The 18992-nt window shown below is 50.6% G+C and overlaps 1 protein-coding gene and 1 pseudogene across 3 annotated transcripts in view; one reads left to right on the top strand and one right to left on the bottom strand.

Annotated features, from left to right (window-relative positions):
• Positions 1–179: 179 nt before the first annotated feature.
• On the bottom strand, positions 180–15241 carry Spry4 (sprouty RTK signaling antagonist 4). Of its 2 annotated transcripts, none has more exons than XM_004854315.4 (2): positions 15061–15241; positions 180–4646 (listed from the first exon to the last, which is right to left on the bottom strand). In XM_004854315.4, exon 2 carries the CDS (start codon positions 4597–4599, stop codon positions 3700–3702), a length of 900 nt encoding a protein of 299 aa, XP_004854372.1. In that variant the 5' UTR covers positions 4600–4646; positions 15061–15241; the 3' UTR covers positions 180–3699. The 2 variants fall into 2 exon arrangements, with proteins under 2 accessions (XP_004854372.1, XP_004854373.1); XM_004854316.4 differs by lacking the exon at positions 15061–15241 and adding an exon at positions 14122–14241.
• A 99-nt stretch (positions 15242–15340) lies between these two features.
• Positions 15341–18992, top strand: part of LOC101717212 (large ribosomal subunit protein uL30 pseudogene) — a 185837-nt pseudogene continuing 182185 nt past the window's right edge. Inside the window, exon 1 of the transcript XR_015438791.1 lies at positions 15341–15575. The product of XR_015438791.1 is annotated as a large ribosomal subunit protein uL30 pseudogene (transcript). The remainder of the gene's footprint in view (positions 15576–18992) is intronic.

Below are 18992 nucleotides of genomic sequence, written 5' to 3'. Positions count from 1 at the left end.
GTGCCAAAGCGGTCCTCCAGTGCCCCTCTCCTAGAGGGAGGGCAGGGTCTGCCCCAGCTCAGAGGCCTGGCCCGCTCCTGTCCTGCGGTGCTGTTCGCAGCTGGTGGGCTGGCCTAGTGCTTGCGGACAAATTCGAGGCCCTGCTGGGTGCGGATGTCAAGAAACTGAACAAACACACGAGAAAACAGCAGTCTTGTGTGTATTTAACAATATATATTTATAGATATTTTTCTAGATCAGTACATTCAGTTTTTAACTTTTTTTCTTCACAAACAGAAGAACTCTTACAATAGTAGACTTTCTAAAATAAATACTATTAAAATAGAGCTTCAAAATAAATATTCTATACAAAGGAAACCTTCTGTGGTAACGCTTGTGGTGGGGTGAAAAGGGGCTGTGGTGAAGGGGGGAAGTGAAATAAGAATGTAGCGGAGGAGCCGGGACCACCTTTACTGTTTGTAACACAAAACCCAACTGTGGGACAGAAAGAGGAGAAAGCAAAGTAAGACGCCGCACAGTTACCTAGAGCAAAAATGGCAACACCAGAGCTGATATCCGGTCACAAATAAGCCCAAGGGCACAAAGGCTTATCAAAGGCATGACCCAGAGGCTGGCGAAGCGTGTGAATGCCCTAGCAAGTGTAGTGTGAAGCTGTGCTGCCCACACCCACTGGATACTTCCTGGGACGGCACTGGAGAACTCGATGCTTTGAGTGACAGTCACCTGGGTTCCAGCCCAGGCCGACATTTCTCATGCGTGCAACCTCAGGCAAGTCACCGCCTAGCTGGACACTCTTCAGTACAACAGGGATCAATGGAGACCCCACATGTTTAAAGAACCCTGCATCACATGAGTGCCTTTGCCTGGTGCCAACAGAAGGCGCTGTCTTCACTCTTCCAGGCGGCTGCTGAGGACTCTTGAGTTGCACCCGTCATTTGTCCAGGAAGACTCTACAGGCCACTCTTCTAGGCCCAGTTCCCAGGGCACCCACTGAGTGCTGGCCTTCTCTGGCCCCTCTCAGGGAGGGGAAACAGCCAGCCAAGGCACCCTTGGAAGAGTGTCCTGGATCCCAGTTGCAGGGAAAACTGCTGTGCACCCAGGTCCAAGACAAGTGGGAACTGCTGGCACTTCCCCAGTTAAGGTTTCACCCAGCCAAGCGAGCTTCTAGTGACAGGAAACGAGCCAGAAGCAGCTATAGAAAGATGCCATGTTTCTGCGTGCTTGTTCCCTCAGTGTCCCTTGGCTGGCCTGGAAGGGGTGGTGGGCCCATAGGCAAGCCATGTTTACTTTCCTTTTTTGGCCAAGGAGCCAGAGAAAAACCACCAAGGGACTGTTACAGAGCCAGGAGGACCAAGGACACTCTGCTTCACTCTTCTCCTTTCCTGCTGAGCACATGCGGCACCAAGGTGAATGAACTCAAGAGAGAGTTCTGCAGACATCCATTTAGCAGGTTAAATGCAAGCCAAAAGGAGGGGGAAAGAAAAATAGCAAACCAAAACCCACAAAAAAAATCTGTGTTTACAACTATATACACAAAGTCAGGGTTCAGAAGGCCATTTGCCAGCAAGCAGGGTCTCTGTTGGTCGAGGGTCTGGGTGTATGTATGCGTGTACATGTCTATACACAGCTTATGCAAATCAAATCTCCACAGAACGGGTGTGTAGACCAGGATCACCAAAGCACAACTTGTAACCAGGTCAAATTTCCTGTGGAGATGATCTGAGGGAGGGGCCCTGGGAAGAGTCCCGAGGCCTTGAAGAAAGAGTGCGTGTATGCACTATCATTTAGGGGACACCTCTGCACACCACTTTTGAGAAAAACATTTCCAGCCCCTTGAGTACACTTCTGATACATTCAATTAGTGTAAGTGGTTGGCTGAACGTGTTCATTTTCTACCATCCCCTCCAAATTGTGCAAGAACATCCATACATCTGTCACAACTATGGCAAGGGTAGCTATATGAGTCAGCCATAGAGAAGGAAGATGCAATTCTTTATACTCGCCTTTTACAAGCCAGCAAATGTTACATAAATAAAGCCGAAAATAAGACCCTCCCTCCAATCAATAAATACCTATGGTTACAATTAACTTATTCTAAATCGTAAGATGTTACCATTAGTTTCCAAGGGGAGGGGGCCTTGGAAGCATCAGGTATACAGGCCACTCTCAGCTACCTACCTCCTTGTCTCTCTGCAGGCAGCTGTTTCCACAGAATGAGCTGGAAATGCTATACTCTGCCTAATGCGCTTCCAATGTCACCTGGGGCCTTTCTTCTGGCCCAGGCTACTTCCTCTCATGGAGGGAGAAGGGGACAAAATACCACACAAAGCAAAAACCCCAAACGGCTGGGGTGAGGGGAGGACCAGACACACTACAGCTTTTGCATGCAACAAGTACCTACCCACTGGACGTGCTGCACTTTCTGAGTCCTTTAGCACCTTGAGAAAGAGTTGCTACGTCTTTGGGGGCTGTCGAGAGAGGGTTGTGCTATGCACAAAAGCAGGGCTCAGTCACAGTGGCCCCTGGGGAATCCTCCCCACCCTCTTGAGCTCTTCTCACTCCCCCCTGGGGCTTCCTAACACTAAAATAAGACTCTCTTTTCACCATCTATTTACATACAGATACAGATGTATCGAATCGCTATACACAAAAGGCTATGACAGCAAGCAGCAGAATCAGAAGAGAGGAAACCCAAACCCAGCGCAGCTCAACTGTCATTCTGCCAACGGGAGGTGCTGCCTCTTCTTCGCTGATAAAATCCTCTTCTTGGTGGGCAGGGGAATTGTGCTCCTTGAGGTTGCTTGCCCCCAGATTTTGAAATCAGCCCTTCCTGGGGGTGGCCCAAAAGGAAGCAATAATAATTGTTCTTTAAAACACCGTGAGCATCTGTTTTAATTATTCTATAAAAACATCACGACTGGATCAAGAGACTACAGCCTCGGGCTCATTGGCAAAATGATATTTGGTCTCGAATTTTCTGCCCCGGCCTTCTCTACCCATCAAGTTTCTGGAAAGGATCTGAGCAGAGTGAAAACTCAGGACATAGCAGGCAGGCGAGTCTGTGACTCATAAGAACTGGAACAGAGGACGGTTTAAGATGAGTGGTACACCCCCAAGAGTTACTGACAAGGTTGGGAGAGAGGAATGCATTGCGCAGTGACTCCTAAACCATCTCGTGCTCTGGGGAGGCTTCGGCTCCTTGGCTGTCCTCTGTTCTCAGCACTCAAAGTATATACAGTCGAGATCGCTAGTGTTCTCCACCTTCCCCAAGATCCCTGGGCAGTCAGGACTTGAAGGTCTTCTCCCAACTACCCTGGTTCAGTTAACAATTCCTCCCAGGCAGCCAGCTCCCAAGAGAGCCAGAGACAATGGCCAAGCAGGAGGGAGAGAGAGGAGGGACGAGGCAGGGCATCGAGCAGCTGCAGTTTCCAGATACGTGTCCACGTCTGTTATGTCTTCTGAAAAATCCCCCCCCAACTGTACCCTGCCCATCTGCTTGACAAAAGTTCCAAACCCCTAAATATCCCCCAAAGTGTTTCTTCCTCCTTTTGGAGTAATAGAGAGTGGGTGGTGGCGGTCTCTGCCTGTTTCTTCCCAAGCTACAGGCAGGGAGATGACAGATGAGCAAGGTTAGCCTCAGGAGGCTGGCAGGAGGAACCCTTGTTTCCAGGGGTAGCGCTTGGGGTTCAACCTAAAGTGTCAGAAAGGCTTGTCGGGTCTGCTGGCCTTGGTGTCCCCACTGGTTGCCTTGCAGATGACACTGTTCGTGTGCTTGCAGCGGCAACCAGGACGGCGCAGGCGGTCGTAGCCACGCTGGGCCAGCTTCACGCAGCCGGTGGCAGGCAGGTAGCAGAGCAGGCAGGGCAGCACCATGGAGAGGGCGCCCATGAAGGACCAGCGGGCGCAGCAGTTGGAACGGGAGCAGGAACAGGGATGGTCAGCACAGGAGCCCTCATCGTCCTCGTTGGTGCAGTGGTAGAAGATGCCCTGCACCAGGCACATGCATGTGCCATAGTTGACCAGGGTCTGGGCCGAGCACAGGCACTCCTGGTTGCAGACCCAGCAGGAAGGCAACGTCCGGGGGGACGCACACTCCTTACATTTGCATTTCCCACAGGCCTCGCACAGCAAGAAGTGCTTGTCTAGCTCTGGTGGGGCCGCTGGGCCCTTGAGGTCCAGTGGCTTACAGTGGACCAGCTTAGGCTGGAGGCGCACAGCCCTGGGCGAGGACTGCTCAGCCACAGGCGGTGGGGCCATGTGGTCCAGGAGCCGCTGGTCAGAGGAGGTGCTGCTGCTGCTGCTCACAGAGCTGGGGCGGCCGCTGAAGGAGATCCAGTGGTGGGTGACATCCTGGTCACAGCGGGCGGGAGTCAGGGCCAGCTCTGGAGCCCCACCCCGGGTCCGCTTTGGGCCAGTGGGGGGAGCTAGGCCGGGGTTGTCTATATAGTCGTTCTCCACGTGGCTGGTCTTCATCTGGTCAATGGGCAGGATGGTGAGAGGGTGCTGGAGCCGGCTGTGGGGCATCCGGCCGTCCAGAAGGGGCTGCACCATGACTGAGCTGGGAGTCAAAGGGACGCTCTGTGCAATCGGGGGCTCCATGGGGCTGGAGGTCCTGGACTGCGCCGAGAAACAGGCTTCTAGGGATCCTGGGGGAGGATAGGGAAAAGGAAGAGAATGGATTGCAGGCATCAGTGTGCAGCCTGTTAACACCCCTGTCCACCATGTCCCGGCAGGTCCTGGGGAGCCCAAATGAAATAGGACCAAATTTCCACAGTGGACTCTGCAGCAATTTCTAAGGCTTAGATGATTAACGATGATAATGGCAATAACAGTGACAGAAATAAACTTATTGAGCTATGGGGTATAGTTCAGTGGCAGCCTAGTATGTATGAGGTTCTGGGTTTGATTTCCAGTGCCACAAAAAAAGGAGAAATAACAAGGCACTTTTCAGAGTACCTTATATACTAAAGACATTGATCTTCACAATAACCCTAATAAAGTATCTACTATATCACATTTTTGGGCCAGGGCTCAAATCTGGCAGTCTAAATTTACTCTCTTGGTCACTATGAAACATGCTCCTTAAGATATATAGCTCAATGGTTAGAAACACAGGACTTGGGATCAGATATGAGTTTGAATTCTCACTTTGGCCTAGGAACGTTGCTGTGAAAGAGTTCTTCAACTTCTATGCCTCATACCTTAGTTTTGTTTTGGTTTTTTTTGTGTGTGTGGAACCGGGGATTGAACTCAGGATCTTGAGCTTGCAAGGCAGGCGTGGTGCCACTGAGCTAAATCCCTGGCCCTCCTTAGTTTTGTTTAACTTTCTCATTTCTGTTTTTGAGACAAGGTTTTGATAGTAGTTTAGGGTGGTCTTGAACTTGTGTTGATCCCCCTGCCTCAGCCTCCTGAGTGCTTGGATTATGAGCAAGTGCCATCATGCCAGGCAGGTCTTAGTTTTATCATCTTTAAAGTGGGTTCTTGCAAGAATTAAATGAGAAAATACCTATTCAGTATCTAGCACATTACTGGGCATATAGCAAGTACTCAACAATTTATCACTACCCTAGAATGTAAGTTTAGATTTCCTGAGCATTCTCGACCACCCGTGTACCAAGCATTGTGCTAGACCCTGAGGACAGGGTGGTGAACACTACAGCCCCTATGTGCTCCCACAGAGTTTATTAGCTGGATAAACAAAAGCCTTTATTTTAGCTATTCACAAGAGAAGGAAGGGCTGTATCTGGATATTATCCAGGATATTAACTTATTGCTACCACTTCTCTGTGCTGCAACCTCCACTGGCTAATAATTCCCGAGGAAGTGAGCTTCTGACACCTTGGATGGGAAACCTTCTCCAGGGGCACTCACATCACCCATTTCTCCAAGTGCTGAGCTGAACATTCAGCCTAAATGCTATTTACTAGAATAGCTAAGCCAACCCTGGATCAGTTTCTAATTTCACTGAGAACGAGCAATTTTAAGTTGGCATTCGGCCAGAGATTCAACTGCAGTGCCTGACACGGAACCCCAGGAAGTCACTTAAATCAAAGAGCGGAAACAGCTTGGTTCAAATTTAGAAAGTGCACATTGTTTTCTACTAGAAGTGCCATTTCCTTGCCTGCTGACCTTTACATTTGGAATTCGGTTTTTGGTTTTTTTTTGGTACTGGGGATCGAACTCAGGACCTTGCGCTTTCGAGGCAGGTGCCGGAACCACTGAGCTAAATTCCCGGCCCACATTTGGAATTCAGATGGAGATCAATTTAAAGGAGTAGCAGCAGAAGGCCAAGACCTCTGCTCAAGGGGACCCCGTTTAGAATCCACAGCGGCAGAGATTAGACTGGGAAGATTCCACCCCAAACCTAAAGAAATCCAGGGGATTGGTGGAAGGAGGGGTGCAGAAGAGGAAGCCGCCAGGGACCACCCCCCCAGTAGATCAGTGTTACAAATGGTGTTTCTCAAAAGTACTTTTTAAGATGCTAATGACATTGCAATTAGGAAAGCTGACCCCGTCCATCAGCTGTTAGGCTCATCGGCTCATCGTGCCCCAAAGGTGCTCCCCAAGGAGTGTGGGTGAGTTTCCACTTCCAGTTTACCCCATAGGCCTCTGGACACCTTGGTCTATCTCCAGCTTCCAATCTCAGGAGAATGACAGCTGGGGCGCTGGCATGCATTCATACTCAGGCTCTGTATAGTAAGGAGGGGGCAGGGCAAGGAGGCATTCAAAGTAACTCAGTATTATATTTCCCCTGCTTGGAGACAATAGTTTGATCAGAAGTAGCTAAAACCGTCAGGGAAGGGCTTCCTTGGATACCTGTAGCCTGTTCAAAGGGCTAGCTCTAGGTAAAAAGTTCATGAAGAGGCTAAAAAGGGGCTATCCACAAATCTCTGGTCTGTGTATCATCTATACTCCTAAACACAAAAAAAAGCATCAAGACCTTCCTACAAGCTTCAGGGCTCAGTCAACTGATAGTTCCCACTCCCACAGGGCACTCACTATATTGGCTCTGCTCCCACAGCTCGGCTCAGTTAAAAGATACTGACACTTCTTTACACACTTTGTTTTTCCTGTCGTGGGTCCAGTCTACCTAGTGGCAATGCCTGCCTCAAACTTCTCTTCAGATGAAATCAGAGCATCACCTTCCAGTGGGAGAATCCCTTGAGGAGAGTTTGCCTTATGTGTCTGACAAGTCTGCCGGGAAAGAGCACTCATTTGGCAAAAGCAGCCTCCTGTGGTTGTAGCTGGACAGAGGGAATGCAAGGAAGGGTCTATGAAGAAGTGTTTTTCCAGGGAATGCTACGTCGGTCTGTCCATTTATTCTCAGTAAGGTTAAAAGGTCTTGCTTCTAGAATAAATGAGCTTGAGGTCAACAGATCAGGGTTAGGAGTTCAAGTTCCCAGCCCTGGAGACTCTGGGTAGAGAAAAAGGTGGGAGTTGGCATACCAGCCAAGATGTGCCTCCACCAGAACCCTAACTTCAGATCAGACAAAGACAACTCCACTTCCTTATTCCAGAAGCCCAGGTTGCTAACAAATTCAGTGGCAGTTGGGCCAGGGATTTAGCTCAGTGGTTCCAGTGCCTGCCTCGAAAGTGCAAGGACAGGAGTTCGATCCTGGTACCAAATAAAAAACATATACCTTCCAAGGGGCTGGGGATTTAGCTCAGTGGTTCTGCCTCCTGCCTAACAAGTGCAAGGTCCTGAGTTCGATCCCCAGTGCCAACAACAACAACAACAACAACAACAAACAAGCAAAAAAAGTCAGTGGCAGTTTTAAGGCTATAATGCTCCATGTAAGAGGCTGGGCGTGGTGGCACACAACTGTGTAGTCCCAGCACTCAGGAGGCAAAGGCAGGAGGATCACTGTGAGTTAAGAGGCCAGCCTGAACTAAAGTGAAACCCTGTCTGAAAAAACCAAGAAAAAAGAAAATGCTCCATGTAGCTGAAGATTTGTCTCAGGACCAGGATTGGAATTGGCTGTGCTCTGGGGAAAAAGTGAAAGATACTCCCCTCCTCCCAAGCAGATGATCTGCTTTTCCAATTCAATTATTGTGACTCTTCAATATTAGCTGCACTTCCTGAAGATGAAGCAAACGGCACGGGCAATACTCAGGCCCTGGCTTGGGTGGGCATACGCCCCAATTCGGAGAAAAAAATCCTAACAAGAAGCCAGTGGGAGCAGCCACTGCAGGCAGTGGGTACACTGGCATCAGCAGGCTCCCATCACTCTCCAGCAGGCACATTCTAAAATGTACCTTCCCTATCATAACCCTGCTGTAAGGTCTCCTCCGGCCACCAGCTCAGCAAAACCCAATGGCTAGCTCGGTGTCCCACTGCTCAAACTGCCTTAGGTCTGGGGACTCACCTGCCCGTTAGCAGGGACCCACCACAGGAAGGCCCTCTAAAAGCCCCAGCTGAATTAATTTGGCTAATAAAGAAAAACAACTTTCTGGGCTGCCTGTTTGATAACCCCTCAGCACAGCTCCATGATGTCTCAAAAACAAAACCCCCCAGCCCAGTTCTCCATTGGTTTAAATCAATTCCCATTCACTGGGACCCACCCACCCTCCTGTCAGGGCATTGCTGCCATTCTTGTTCTTACATGCAGTTTAGTATCAGTGCCTCTGCTTCCCCTCCAAGGAAGGGAGAGATTTATAATATAAATAGATGGCTTTGCCTAATGTAGGCAGTTTAGAAGAGACTGATGGCCAATTTGGAAGACTGGACAGAGATACAAAGCCAGCGCTGCACCTAGCCAAAGCAGCACCTCTGCGGAGTTTTAGGCGACAGTCTTATGGATCAGCATAAGGCAAGAGAACTTTCACTTCCACTCATTCTTCAATAATAAATGATAATTACCGAAGCAGCAAATATTTGTGAAACATTTCTCAGCACTAGGCTCTATGCCTAAGCCCTCAATGGTTGACTTATTGTCTCATTGGAGGACAGCATCGAGGTGTAGGAGAGCAAACCTATAATCCCAGCACTCTAGGAGACTGAGACAGGAGGATCACAAGTTCGAGCCCAGCCTGGGTAACTAGTGACTAAGAGAGACTCTGATTTAAAGTAAAAAGGAGTGTGGGGCTGGGGATTTAACTCTGGTTCTACTGCCTGCCCTGGAGTTCGATCCCCAGTACCAAAAAAAAAAAAGTAAAAAAGGAGTAGGGAATGCAGCTCTGTGCAAAGGCCTTAGGTACAATCCTCAGTACCACAAAAGAATGAAAGGAATAGCAAGTGATCAGGGAGGATTTGAACTCAGACAGCAGAGGCAATAAGCTTAGCTGCAGCCCAGCTTCCAGAAGCCTCTGTGTGACATGTGGGTATGTGAGCACTCTCATAGTCACAGACAACCCTCCGAGTTTTCTCTCAGCTCTCAGGGAGCCTCCTGGCCATCCTGGGATACTCAAGCAGCAGGGAAATGAAGCCAGCTTTTATCAGTGTGGATGGAGTGGAGGCAAGAGGGTTTCCATCATTTAAGGAAGGTTCAGAGCTCAAGTTATTTTCACTCTCAGGTTTCCTTGACATCCTTCTGTCACTTCACTCCCCTTTACTGTTCTCATTTTTTGCTATCCTAAAGTTGAATGGGTCTCACTTGTACAATTTCGTTACAAAGCAGTCCTTAAAAGGAAACCCTGGGGTGGAAGGGAATCCCATCTCCTCCTCACCTAACAATGAAAGGGCACTTTTCTTAATGGAGCTTCCAGTACAGGTCTGTGGGGAAGGAAAGGGGGAGCAATATACAATGAAATAAGAAGAGGTCCTAGAATACTGAGTCAGCAGAACACTGGAAACCCCAGGGCACACAGCCCTGTATTTGCTGGTTGGCAGGTCTGGGAGCCCAGAGCTGGCCAGTGAGGAGCGGCTGAGCATCAAGGCTGCAGGCCAGCAGAACACAGGCTAGCAGAAAAGAATCAAGATGCATATTAAATGTCTGCACAAATGGATGGGCCAGCCACCCACTCCGGCCCAACTACAGGGAGGGGAGTTGGGAAATACTGGGAAAACCTGACGGTTGTACTTTGAGAAGTACAGGTCAACTAGTGACAAACTGGCAAGAGGCTCTGAACGAATGGCCAGTTTCTGCACTGTTCCATTCAGTCTCTGTGGGATCTTTCAATGAAAGTTGTTTAACCCTTTAACAACATAGAATAAAGATCTCTAAGCCGCCAGAGAGCCTGCCCGCCACTCTCCATCACCACTGCTTCTCTTTGTGACAACGTCCCTTAGTTAATTAAGATATAACCAAATGGTGACTAACTCTTTACAAAGTGTAAAGGAGGGGGACATGCGGTGAGGGAAGCCAGGGACTTGGCCCTGACTACACCCTAAGAAGGACAATGAATGAAGATCTGAATAGCCCCAGTGGGGAAATAAAGCCTTTAGGTAGCTGGATTTGGGAATTCCTCCTTCTCCCAACTCAGCACCAAGAAGTTCATCTCTAATGATAATCTATTAGGGATCACTAAACAGAACAGTTGCTTTTCATCACTTTGTCCATCACCAGTTATCAGTTCCCAACCCTGTTCTTTTCTCTCCCTTTTCACAACCGCTTAGCTCCAAAGCCCCAGCATATCACAGGAATCTTGCTGTACACTTCGGTTTGAACTATTTTAACCAGCTTCAAGTTGCTTCTTCACTGTGGTACTTACTACCCCCCTTAATTATCGTCTGCTTAGATCCCCCCCCCCCCCCCCCGCCCAGATCAGAAGCCAAGCCTCAGGCGGGTGTGGTGGTGCACGCCTGTAGTCCCAACACTCTGGGGGTTGAGACAAGAGTGAGTTCAAGGCTGGCCTGTCCCTGTCTCAGAAAAAAAAAAAAAAGAAGAAGCCAATCAGCCAATTTGGGAACTACTGGCCCAAGACAAGGCTCAGAGTGGGGCCAGGGGAGGGCTTCTTCCCACAGACATCAAGATGGTCTTATTTGTCTCCCTACCGGCCACCAAGAAATGAACTGACAATTTTACTTTACTTCTGGGTCAGGGCAGGAAATGATTCCCCCTTCTCTGAGCCAGAAAGACAGACTACCCGACAAGGGAAGCCACTCTTCTGCAAGTGGCCACCTGCCCTGCAGGGCCCCTTCCCTCCTTCACTGGGCTCGGCACATCTGTGCTCCCTCCCCAGCGCCCTTGCTTCCTTCACTGGCGGGCCTGTCCTTGGAAAGAACAATCGTGATCACAGCTGAACGGTGGAGCCTCTTAAGCCCAGCCACATGTCCCGGATACATTCTCCAGCCTTGTCAGCTGTCCGGATCTGCAGGGTGGGCCTAGATCCAAGCGCCAAGAATACCCCGCCCCTTACATCAGGAGGCACCCCACACCTCCTGTGCCTTTGGTTACAGATGCCCTTAAAACTAGGCCCTCCTCTTAGGAATTCTTAGAAATCCAGTAATAACAGTGAGACAGGCCCCAGTCCTGGCCACTCACTAACAGCTCCCCTGGGCCCTAACCCTTGGAAGGAGTCTGGAAGGTCACAGGTCTCTTCTCAGGCCTTGAATTAGCGGGTTTTCTGAGCCCTGGCCCCCAGCTTGATCTGAAAGTACTAATACAGCCTTCAGTATGTTCTTCATCACTTTCTTGCTCTGTCTCTTTAGAAGGGCAAAATATATTCCCATGAGTCACCTCTTTCCTGAGATGCCCTGAGATGGAACCTTTCTTTGCACTCTCTTGCTATTCATCTGTCTTAAAAAACCCGTGGTGTCTACATCTCAAAGCCCAACCTTTCAACTTTATCCTCAAATCCAAAGAGGAAAGCAAGAATTATGCCCCACTTTGTGATTGAAAGGGAACTTCCACTTCATTAGGTGCTAGTGATTAGCGTTCAGGACTCAAAACCAAATAATGCCATGACTCTGAATATCAGAACTTCTCTGAAAAATGAGGGAGGGCTAAACCGGGCATGTATTGAATACCTGTAATCCCAGCATTTGGGAGGCTGATGCAGGAGGATCCCTGAGAGTTCAAGGCTATTCTCTACTACAGGGTGAGACCCTGTCTCAAAAAAAAAGAAAGAGGGAGGGCTCTTTCCTAGGCCTGATCTAACAAGATGACTCAATTTCAGAAAAATGTGGTGGGAGTGTGTGCATATGTGCAAACCTACAGGCTGAAGATGCTACACAAAGCCACCTCTAGTATCAGAAACTGGAGAAGTCCCTAGTATGATCCAAAAGTATTAAACCCCAGGGCAACACATCTTAAGGGCCACTTTAGAAAATGTTAATGTTTTTATTTCCCCTTCTACCTTTTTTCTTTTTTTGAGAGAGGGTCTCACTATGTAGTTCAGGCTGGCCTTGAACTCACTATGTAGCCTAGGCTGGCCTCAAACACAAGGCGATCCTCCTGCCCCAGCCTCCCCCGAATGCTGGGGTTACAGGTGTGTACCACTATACCAGACTCTACCTTAATTTTTAAATCATTGACTTTTACATTTTGCCTTCATTTGTTATCTAAGAAAGTCAGCCAAACTTCTGAGCACATTTAATGTCAGGTTTACAAGACTGGGGATAAGAGTTATGAACTGGGGGGCTGGGGATTTAGCTCAGTGGTTCCACCACCTGGCGTGCAAGTTCGATCCCCGGTACCAAAAAAAAAAAAAAAAAAAAGAGTTATGAACTGGGCAGAGTGAATTTCCAATAAGCCATCTTTTCACCAGTTCTAGACAGATGCAAACAAAAAATGACATGGGGGAGTTCCAAAAGGCCCACCAGTGCCCGGCTTCTAACTTCCTTTAACCTGGAATAAACCCATTCTATATGTTGTCTCTACCCACCAGGCCCAACCAAAGCTCTAGTGAGAGGCTGCAATTTCAGAGGATAATCTAGAAAAAAGATCGTGGGAATGAGGAGTAAGGGCTGCTGAGCATGTATTTACACCCCACAAGAAGGGGAGTGATTCCGGAGCTTGGAAACTAAAATGGAAGACAACCAGCAGGTATCTTTAAATTCTTCCCTCATCCTAGCTGGCCAATACGCTCCCAAAGAGATTTCTGAAAGCTGCTACCAAAATGCCCTTCCCCTCTTCCCCACTCCATAGTGAGCACACAGGTCAATTGGTCAGCAGGTCTGCTGATCACCAGGTTAGGATTCACCCAACCAGCCAGCACAGGACCCTCCCCAAGGGATGGAAATAGCAGAAATTTGATTTCACAGTGGACATCTATACAACTTCTTTCTTACCCTTCAGAAGGGGGGAGAGGGGAGGGAGTTGGGAAGAGAGGGAGAAGGGGAGACGGGGAGAGAGAAGAGAGAGAGAGCTCAACTGTAGCCCTTCCTTTCCTGGACTGCCCCACGCTTGCACTACATGGGAAAAAAATGTTTATGCTCCATTTGTGTGAAGATCGGGAGAACTCTAAACATTGTGAAATCCACCAGTGCAATATTGGGTAGGGCCTCAGGCCAGATGGAGCTTATTAAGAGATTGATAAACTCCTATTTCCCAACTGCTCTGGACCTTTTACCTTCCAGCTTTGTATCCCTGAGGGGCTTGTCAAGAAGGTTAGAGTCTTGGTCAGCTAACCAGACAGCAAAGCCTCAGCTCCCGCCCCTCCACAGGTTCTCTGGCCTTCAATGTGTTTAGGTTTTCCCCAAATTGGAGAGAATCACGCCACTGATTTGGAGACAGGGAAGAGGGGCCTGCCACTTGGTCTGGGCACCCCACTGATTCCACACCTTTCCTTACAGCATAAGCCATGGTGGGAGGGCTCCCGGGAGACTCGCTGCGCCATAAGGAGGCCTCTTGCCCTCGGCCAGACTGGCAATATGGATGCCTATCCAGCAGCTAGTGAGAGGAAGCTAGCAGTCCTCCCCTCTGTTCACCATCCCCTCCAGACCCTTTGGCCTCTCGCTCCATCCCTCAGCCCTTCAAGCCATGTAACCATTTTCCGTCTCTCTTGCTTCCTCTGCCCACAACCCCCAGCCCCGAATCAAAGAAAATTGAGAAACCATCTTCTTGCACAAGAGCAGCTACTGTCTAAAGGCTTTTTGATCGCCTGCATGGAGGGGGAACTGGGCACAGCCCTGGCCCCAGTGATGCAGCCAAGCTCCGGCTGCCCGGGCTGGCTAAATCCGCCCTTCACCCCCCTCATTGCCCCCGTGATCTTGTCGATTCAGAATTTTTCAGAACGTACCGTCTCTATGCTTCTCTCTTCTAGGTGATGTCAAGCCTGGTACCACCAAGTAGGGAAGGAGGAAAAGTAGGAGTCTTATCTCTCCTACGCATGCAACCTCTTCCTCCAGCTCCCACACGCTTGGCGTTATGTAAACGCACCGTCAGCCCCCACTACAGCCCTAGCGACGCCCGGGGGGCTCTGGAGCCTTGCACAGCCCAGAGATAGGGAGGCAAGGGGTAGCCGAGAGCCTCGACCCTGCAGAGCCGGGGAAGAAAAAGACAACTGCAAGGCAGTTGCACAGCATAAAATGCGGCTGCCGAGCAAAGGTCAGACGGCCTGGAACCGCCTCGCCAAGGAGCGGGAGCAGAAATGCCCAGTGCTGGGCCGGCCCCGCGCTGACCATCAAGGGAGAGGCAGAAGGGGAAGAAAGCCACTCAGTCCGTCCCGGCTCCGAAGGGGAAAGAAAAATCTACGTCGAGCATAGGCCGCTGCGGCGGGCCGGGAAGACCTACAAGAGAGCTTGCACCGTGGGCAAGCAGCCCGGGGTGAGGCGAGCCGCCTAAGGCGAGGGTACCCCCAGACCCAAACGGTGGCTTCTGAGCAAGCCCAGAGCCAACCGTTCCAGCGTCGGAGGCGAGGGGTGGCAGAAGGAAAGAGGCCAGGCCAGAGGCAAACTCCGAAGACACGCACGGGGCTTCCCGAGTCGCAGAGGGCGGGGAAGTCAGGCTTGGCAATGCCCGGGGGTCGGAAACAGCGGTGCCAGGCTGTGAACACCCCAGCGCCGTGCTGGCCGGGCCGAGGGCGTCAGGGAGCTTCGGCGCACCGCAGCGACTAAGGGAGGCGCAGGCAGAGCGAAGGAACACTGAGTCGCGGTTAGAAACAGCGAACCTTTTGCCCCAGCTCTATGGGGAGTAGCGTCGCGGCAGCTTCGGATCTCCAAACCGGCCATGGACTTACTTTGAGGAGCTGCAGAGTCACAAGCATTGCTCCGAGTCTGTGTAAATCCCTGAAGCCGAGCGGTTCAGCCGCCTCTGTACTCGCAGACGCCAGCCGGAGAAACCCGCAAGGCTCCCAGGGTCCCGCAGCGCCAGCTCCGCGCTGTCAGCTCCGCTCGCTGCCTCGGCGGCGGTGTTGCAACCACGGCCTGGGAAAATGGCTTTTTTATGAATGGGAGGGAAAGGAGACCCAGTGCGCAAGCGCGCCGTCCGCGATTCTATGAATGGGTGGGCATAAGAGACCCCGCGTGCGCATGCGCTGCGCTCCTTTTTTTATGAATGGGGGGCCGGAAAAGAACTTAACCCGTGATTGCTGGGGCTGGCTCTCGCTCCTCAAGGGGCCGTCGTTCTTTTACAAAGAGGGGTGGAGGTTGGTTTTTTGTGTTTTTTTTTTTTCTGAATGAATGGAGGGCGGCGGCGACTGCTGCAGCTGGCTCAGCTGCGCGGGCTGTACCCCCTCCCAGCCTACAAGAGGAGGTAAAGGCCACCTTCACGCAGCTGCGGGCCTGGGCAGGAACCGTCTGTGTCTTTGGGGGGCGGGGCTCCGTTGGCCTTCGGATCCTGGGCTGAGACCAGGGTGGGGGAGGACACACCTAGATGTGGGTATCTCTTCCCGCCGCAGGCAGGCAAGGGGGTGGGGAGGCAGTAGGTCCCCGGTAGGTCACTGGCGCCTCAGGACTTTGGAGGGAGGGATTTTGAAGCTGTATTTACCAAAAACTATGAAAATGTCCAATGTCCATATCAATGGGTGGAGTGGAGATTGCGGAGGGAGTGATTTGGTTCCTGAGGCTTGAGTCGTGAGTGCGGACCCCCCCCCCCCGTTTCTAGGGTGTGGACAGGGACTGGACCGAGGCCTCTTCCGGCTCCAGTACCCCCCGGGGCGATTCTGTCAACTCAGCCAGAGGCCAGGCCTTCGCCTGAAGATCCCCTCTGCTCCCGCCTCAGTGTAATTGTCTGCAGTGCTGGGGTCTTCCGCCCCCTGGCTAGGTGTCCCGGGCCTACCCACGTTCCTTTCCCAGCCCTCACAGGACGCTAGGCTAAGGAACCTCCGTCCAGCAAAGGCCCATGACCCTTTGCTGCTGTAGGCACTCTTCGCTAGAGCCCCCTTCTTCCCCGCCTATCTCCAGCTCCCCCAAAGGGAAGCGGAGGCAGCAGCAAACTGGCCAGGTGGATGGGTGGAGCCGGCCGCGCCGAGGATGCTGCCGGAGTGGCGGCAGGGATTAAATAACAGGGCTCCTCAGCCGCAGAGGAAATGGAAATGGCCGGGGATCTTTCTTTGCTGTTAATGACGGGGGTTGGGGGCGAGGGGGTGGAGCCCAAGCCAGTGAAAAGACCCCCCCCCCCTCCGGCCTTTAGGTCTGACTCCTGGAAGGCTGCGGGCCCTCGCAGCAGGCCCTGCTCCGCCCAGGAACCGAGGACGCTGTAGCCTCCGGGGAGACTGGGGTAGGGGGTGGCTTTGATGCGGGGATAAAAGCTGGGCTGAGTCCGAATCCTCTCTAAGGTGTGTCTTTAGGGCTTTCCGGAGAGGTGGTAAGGCTGTTTTTTTCTTCCTACGCCACCATAGAACTGCGCTTTGCCGTTGTTAGAGGAGCCAGAAAGGCTCGAGCCTACGGCTCAGGTCTGGCCTGAGGCTGGGCCTCCAGCGACAGGCAGCCCAGATCAGAACCGAAGGTCAACGTGTCCTAGTCAAAAAATGCCTTTTCACCGCTCAGACTCACCTTTCCTAGTAATCACATACTCAGATCCTGGGGGCCAGAGTAGACTGGAGGACTTCTGCCTCCCTTCCAAGACCAAGATTTCCATCAAAAGGCAGGACTAGGCCGGGGATTTAGCTCAGTGGTTCCGGTGCCTGCCTCACACGCGCAAGGTCCCCAGTTCAATCCCCCGTACCAAAAAAAAATAAATAAAAGGCAGGACAGAAACTTTACCAGGACAATGGAAAATTTTTCAGCTGTTCAGGACTTCCCTTTAGGGATATTGTAGAAATTGAGGCTAGAGGTCTTGAATTAATAAATGGAAGCTCTAGTAAATTGTATTGCTAATTTTCTAGATCTTTACAGCTAGGTTCTCTACTGCTCCCAGCTTGGCAAACCTAAAATACAGTTCTGTTTCTTGTGTGTCATTTAAAGCAGTTGAACAGCCATAGTTTTTCCAGCCCGTGCTCACCCATGTTGCTTGCTCAGTTACAAAATGAGAATAAATAAAATCCTTGTTTTAAAACTATGGAGGATGGACAGGGGGGTGAGGGCTGCTGTCCTACTTCCTTGATTAGAGGAATCAGCCAGGAAACAGGATTTTACTTGGTGGTCTTTTTCTCAGCTTTCCTGAAGAAGGAGTTGAGATCCCAACCCAAAGTAGGGAGAGCAGGGTCTCTCAGTCCCCAGCTGGGAGGGTTTTCTGAGAGCCTTTGAGGGCACCGGAGGCCATATTCTTGTTGTACTGGGAACCTGAACCTAGATGTAGTTTGGGACAGCAGTTGTGAGAAATTCATTCATACTGTGCTGCAGTGTCTCTAGGAATGTATGGTGAGGGACAGGTAGCCCACCCTGCGCATGTGAAGCTCAGTCTTTTTTAGGAGTTAGACTGCAATCTGAGGCTAGAAGTGCCTAGAGGGAAAAATCAACACAATTGGAAGGCATGGGGAAAAGGGAGACAGGTGGAGAAAGATTTTGACTTGCACATTGGAGAGTGTCCCTCGAAGAGGGAGCCTGTGGTTGTGAGTTGAGACGAAAGACTGAAACGTGAGCCCGAAGGAGACATCTCAGGCTGAAGGGACATCTCAGCATCTCAGGCCGTGGCAGTGTGGGTGGAGGCCCTGAGTGGGAAAAAGCCTGGCACATTGGGGGTGGGGGTGGGGACAGAAGATCTCTTTCTTTGCTGTTAGGCAAAGGTTGGAAAGCAAGGTTGAAGTGAACCTGGTGAGTTCCGGTACATCTTCTGAAAGGTTTTAAGTGGGATGCAACACAGTGTGGTTTGTGTTTAAACCTCTACAGCAACCGTGCAGCCAATGGGGGTGGTGTGAGGGGCCAGAATGAAAGATAATGGGAGGGTTGGAGAACATTCACTATGGTGGAAAGCGCTGCTGTGTTCACTCTTGTGGATTGTAGCTGGTAGGGTGATGCTGGATTTGGGTTTTGTGTTTTTATTTTCTCCCACTGCAGCTGATGTTAATTCCAGAGGTACTCAATGTCTTGGAGTAGGTCCTGTGTAAACTTTTCTGCTAGAGCCAAACCCTAACAACCTTGCATTCCTGCCGAGGCTAAGGGCAGTCTTTTCATCCAACCCAATACAAACGCCTTTGCCTTCACCTTCACCAAGACACGGCCAGGGGAGCAGAGTTGGTTCAGTTCTGGCCTCTGTTCTTTTATTAAGCTTCTGGCTTTGCAGCCCCAGAACCTGGGAGAGGAGTTAGTGAGAGTAAGGAGAGGAAGAAATTAAAATTGAATGACAGATATTTGTGGAGCACTTACTGTTCCCAGTCCAGTGCTCAGCGTGTTTGCATATATAATGCTGCTTTAAAAGCAGGGTCCTGGTGTCCTGGGAGCCTAGGAGTATACTTTGCTGTGGAAGACTCTCCATTCATGCTGGAGGCTCTGCATTTGAGCCCTAGCATTGCAAAACAAAACAAAACAGCCATGGTTGTACATGTCTGTAATTCCAGCACTCAGGGAGGCTGAGGCAGGAGGATCACAAGTTCAGCCCAGCCTGGGGAATTTAGTGAGACCCTGTCTCAAAAAAAAAAAAAAAAAGCTGGATGTGGTGTCGAATACCTGTAATCTCAGCAGGAGGATCACTGGGAGTTCAAGGCCAGCCTGAACTGCTTATTGAGACTCTGTCTTAAAAAGTGAAAACAAAAGGCAAAAACAAATTTTAAAAAGGGACATGTAGCTCAGG

This window comes from Heterocephalus glaber, unplaced genomic scaffold (assembly GCF_053883595.1).
Source record: "Heterocephalus glaber isolate CG9 unplaced genomic scaffold, H.glaber_assembly_v1.0 deba00001463, whole genome shotgun sequence".
Taxonomy (NCBI): domain Eukaryota; kingdom Metazoa; phylum Chordata; class Mammalia; order Rodentia; family Bathyergidae; genus Heterocephalus; species Heterocephalus glaber.
Note: the sequence above shows the minus strand (reverse complement) of the source record. Positions and strands in the feature narration are given on the sequence as shown.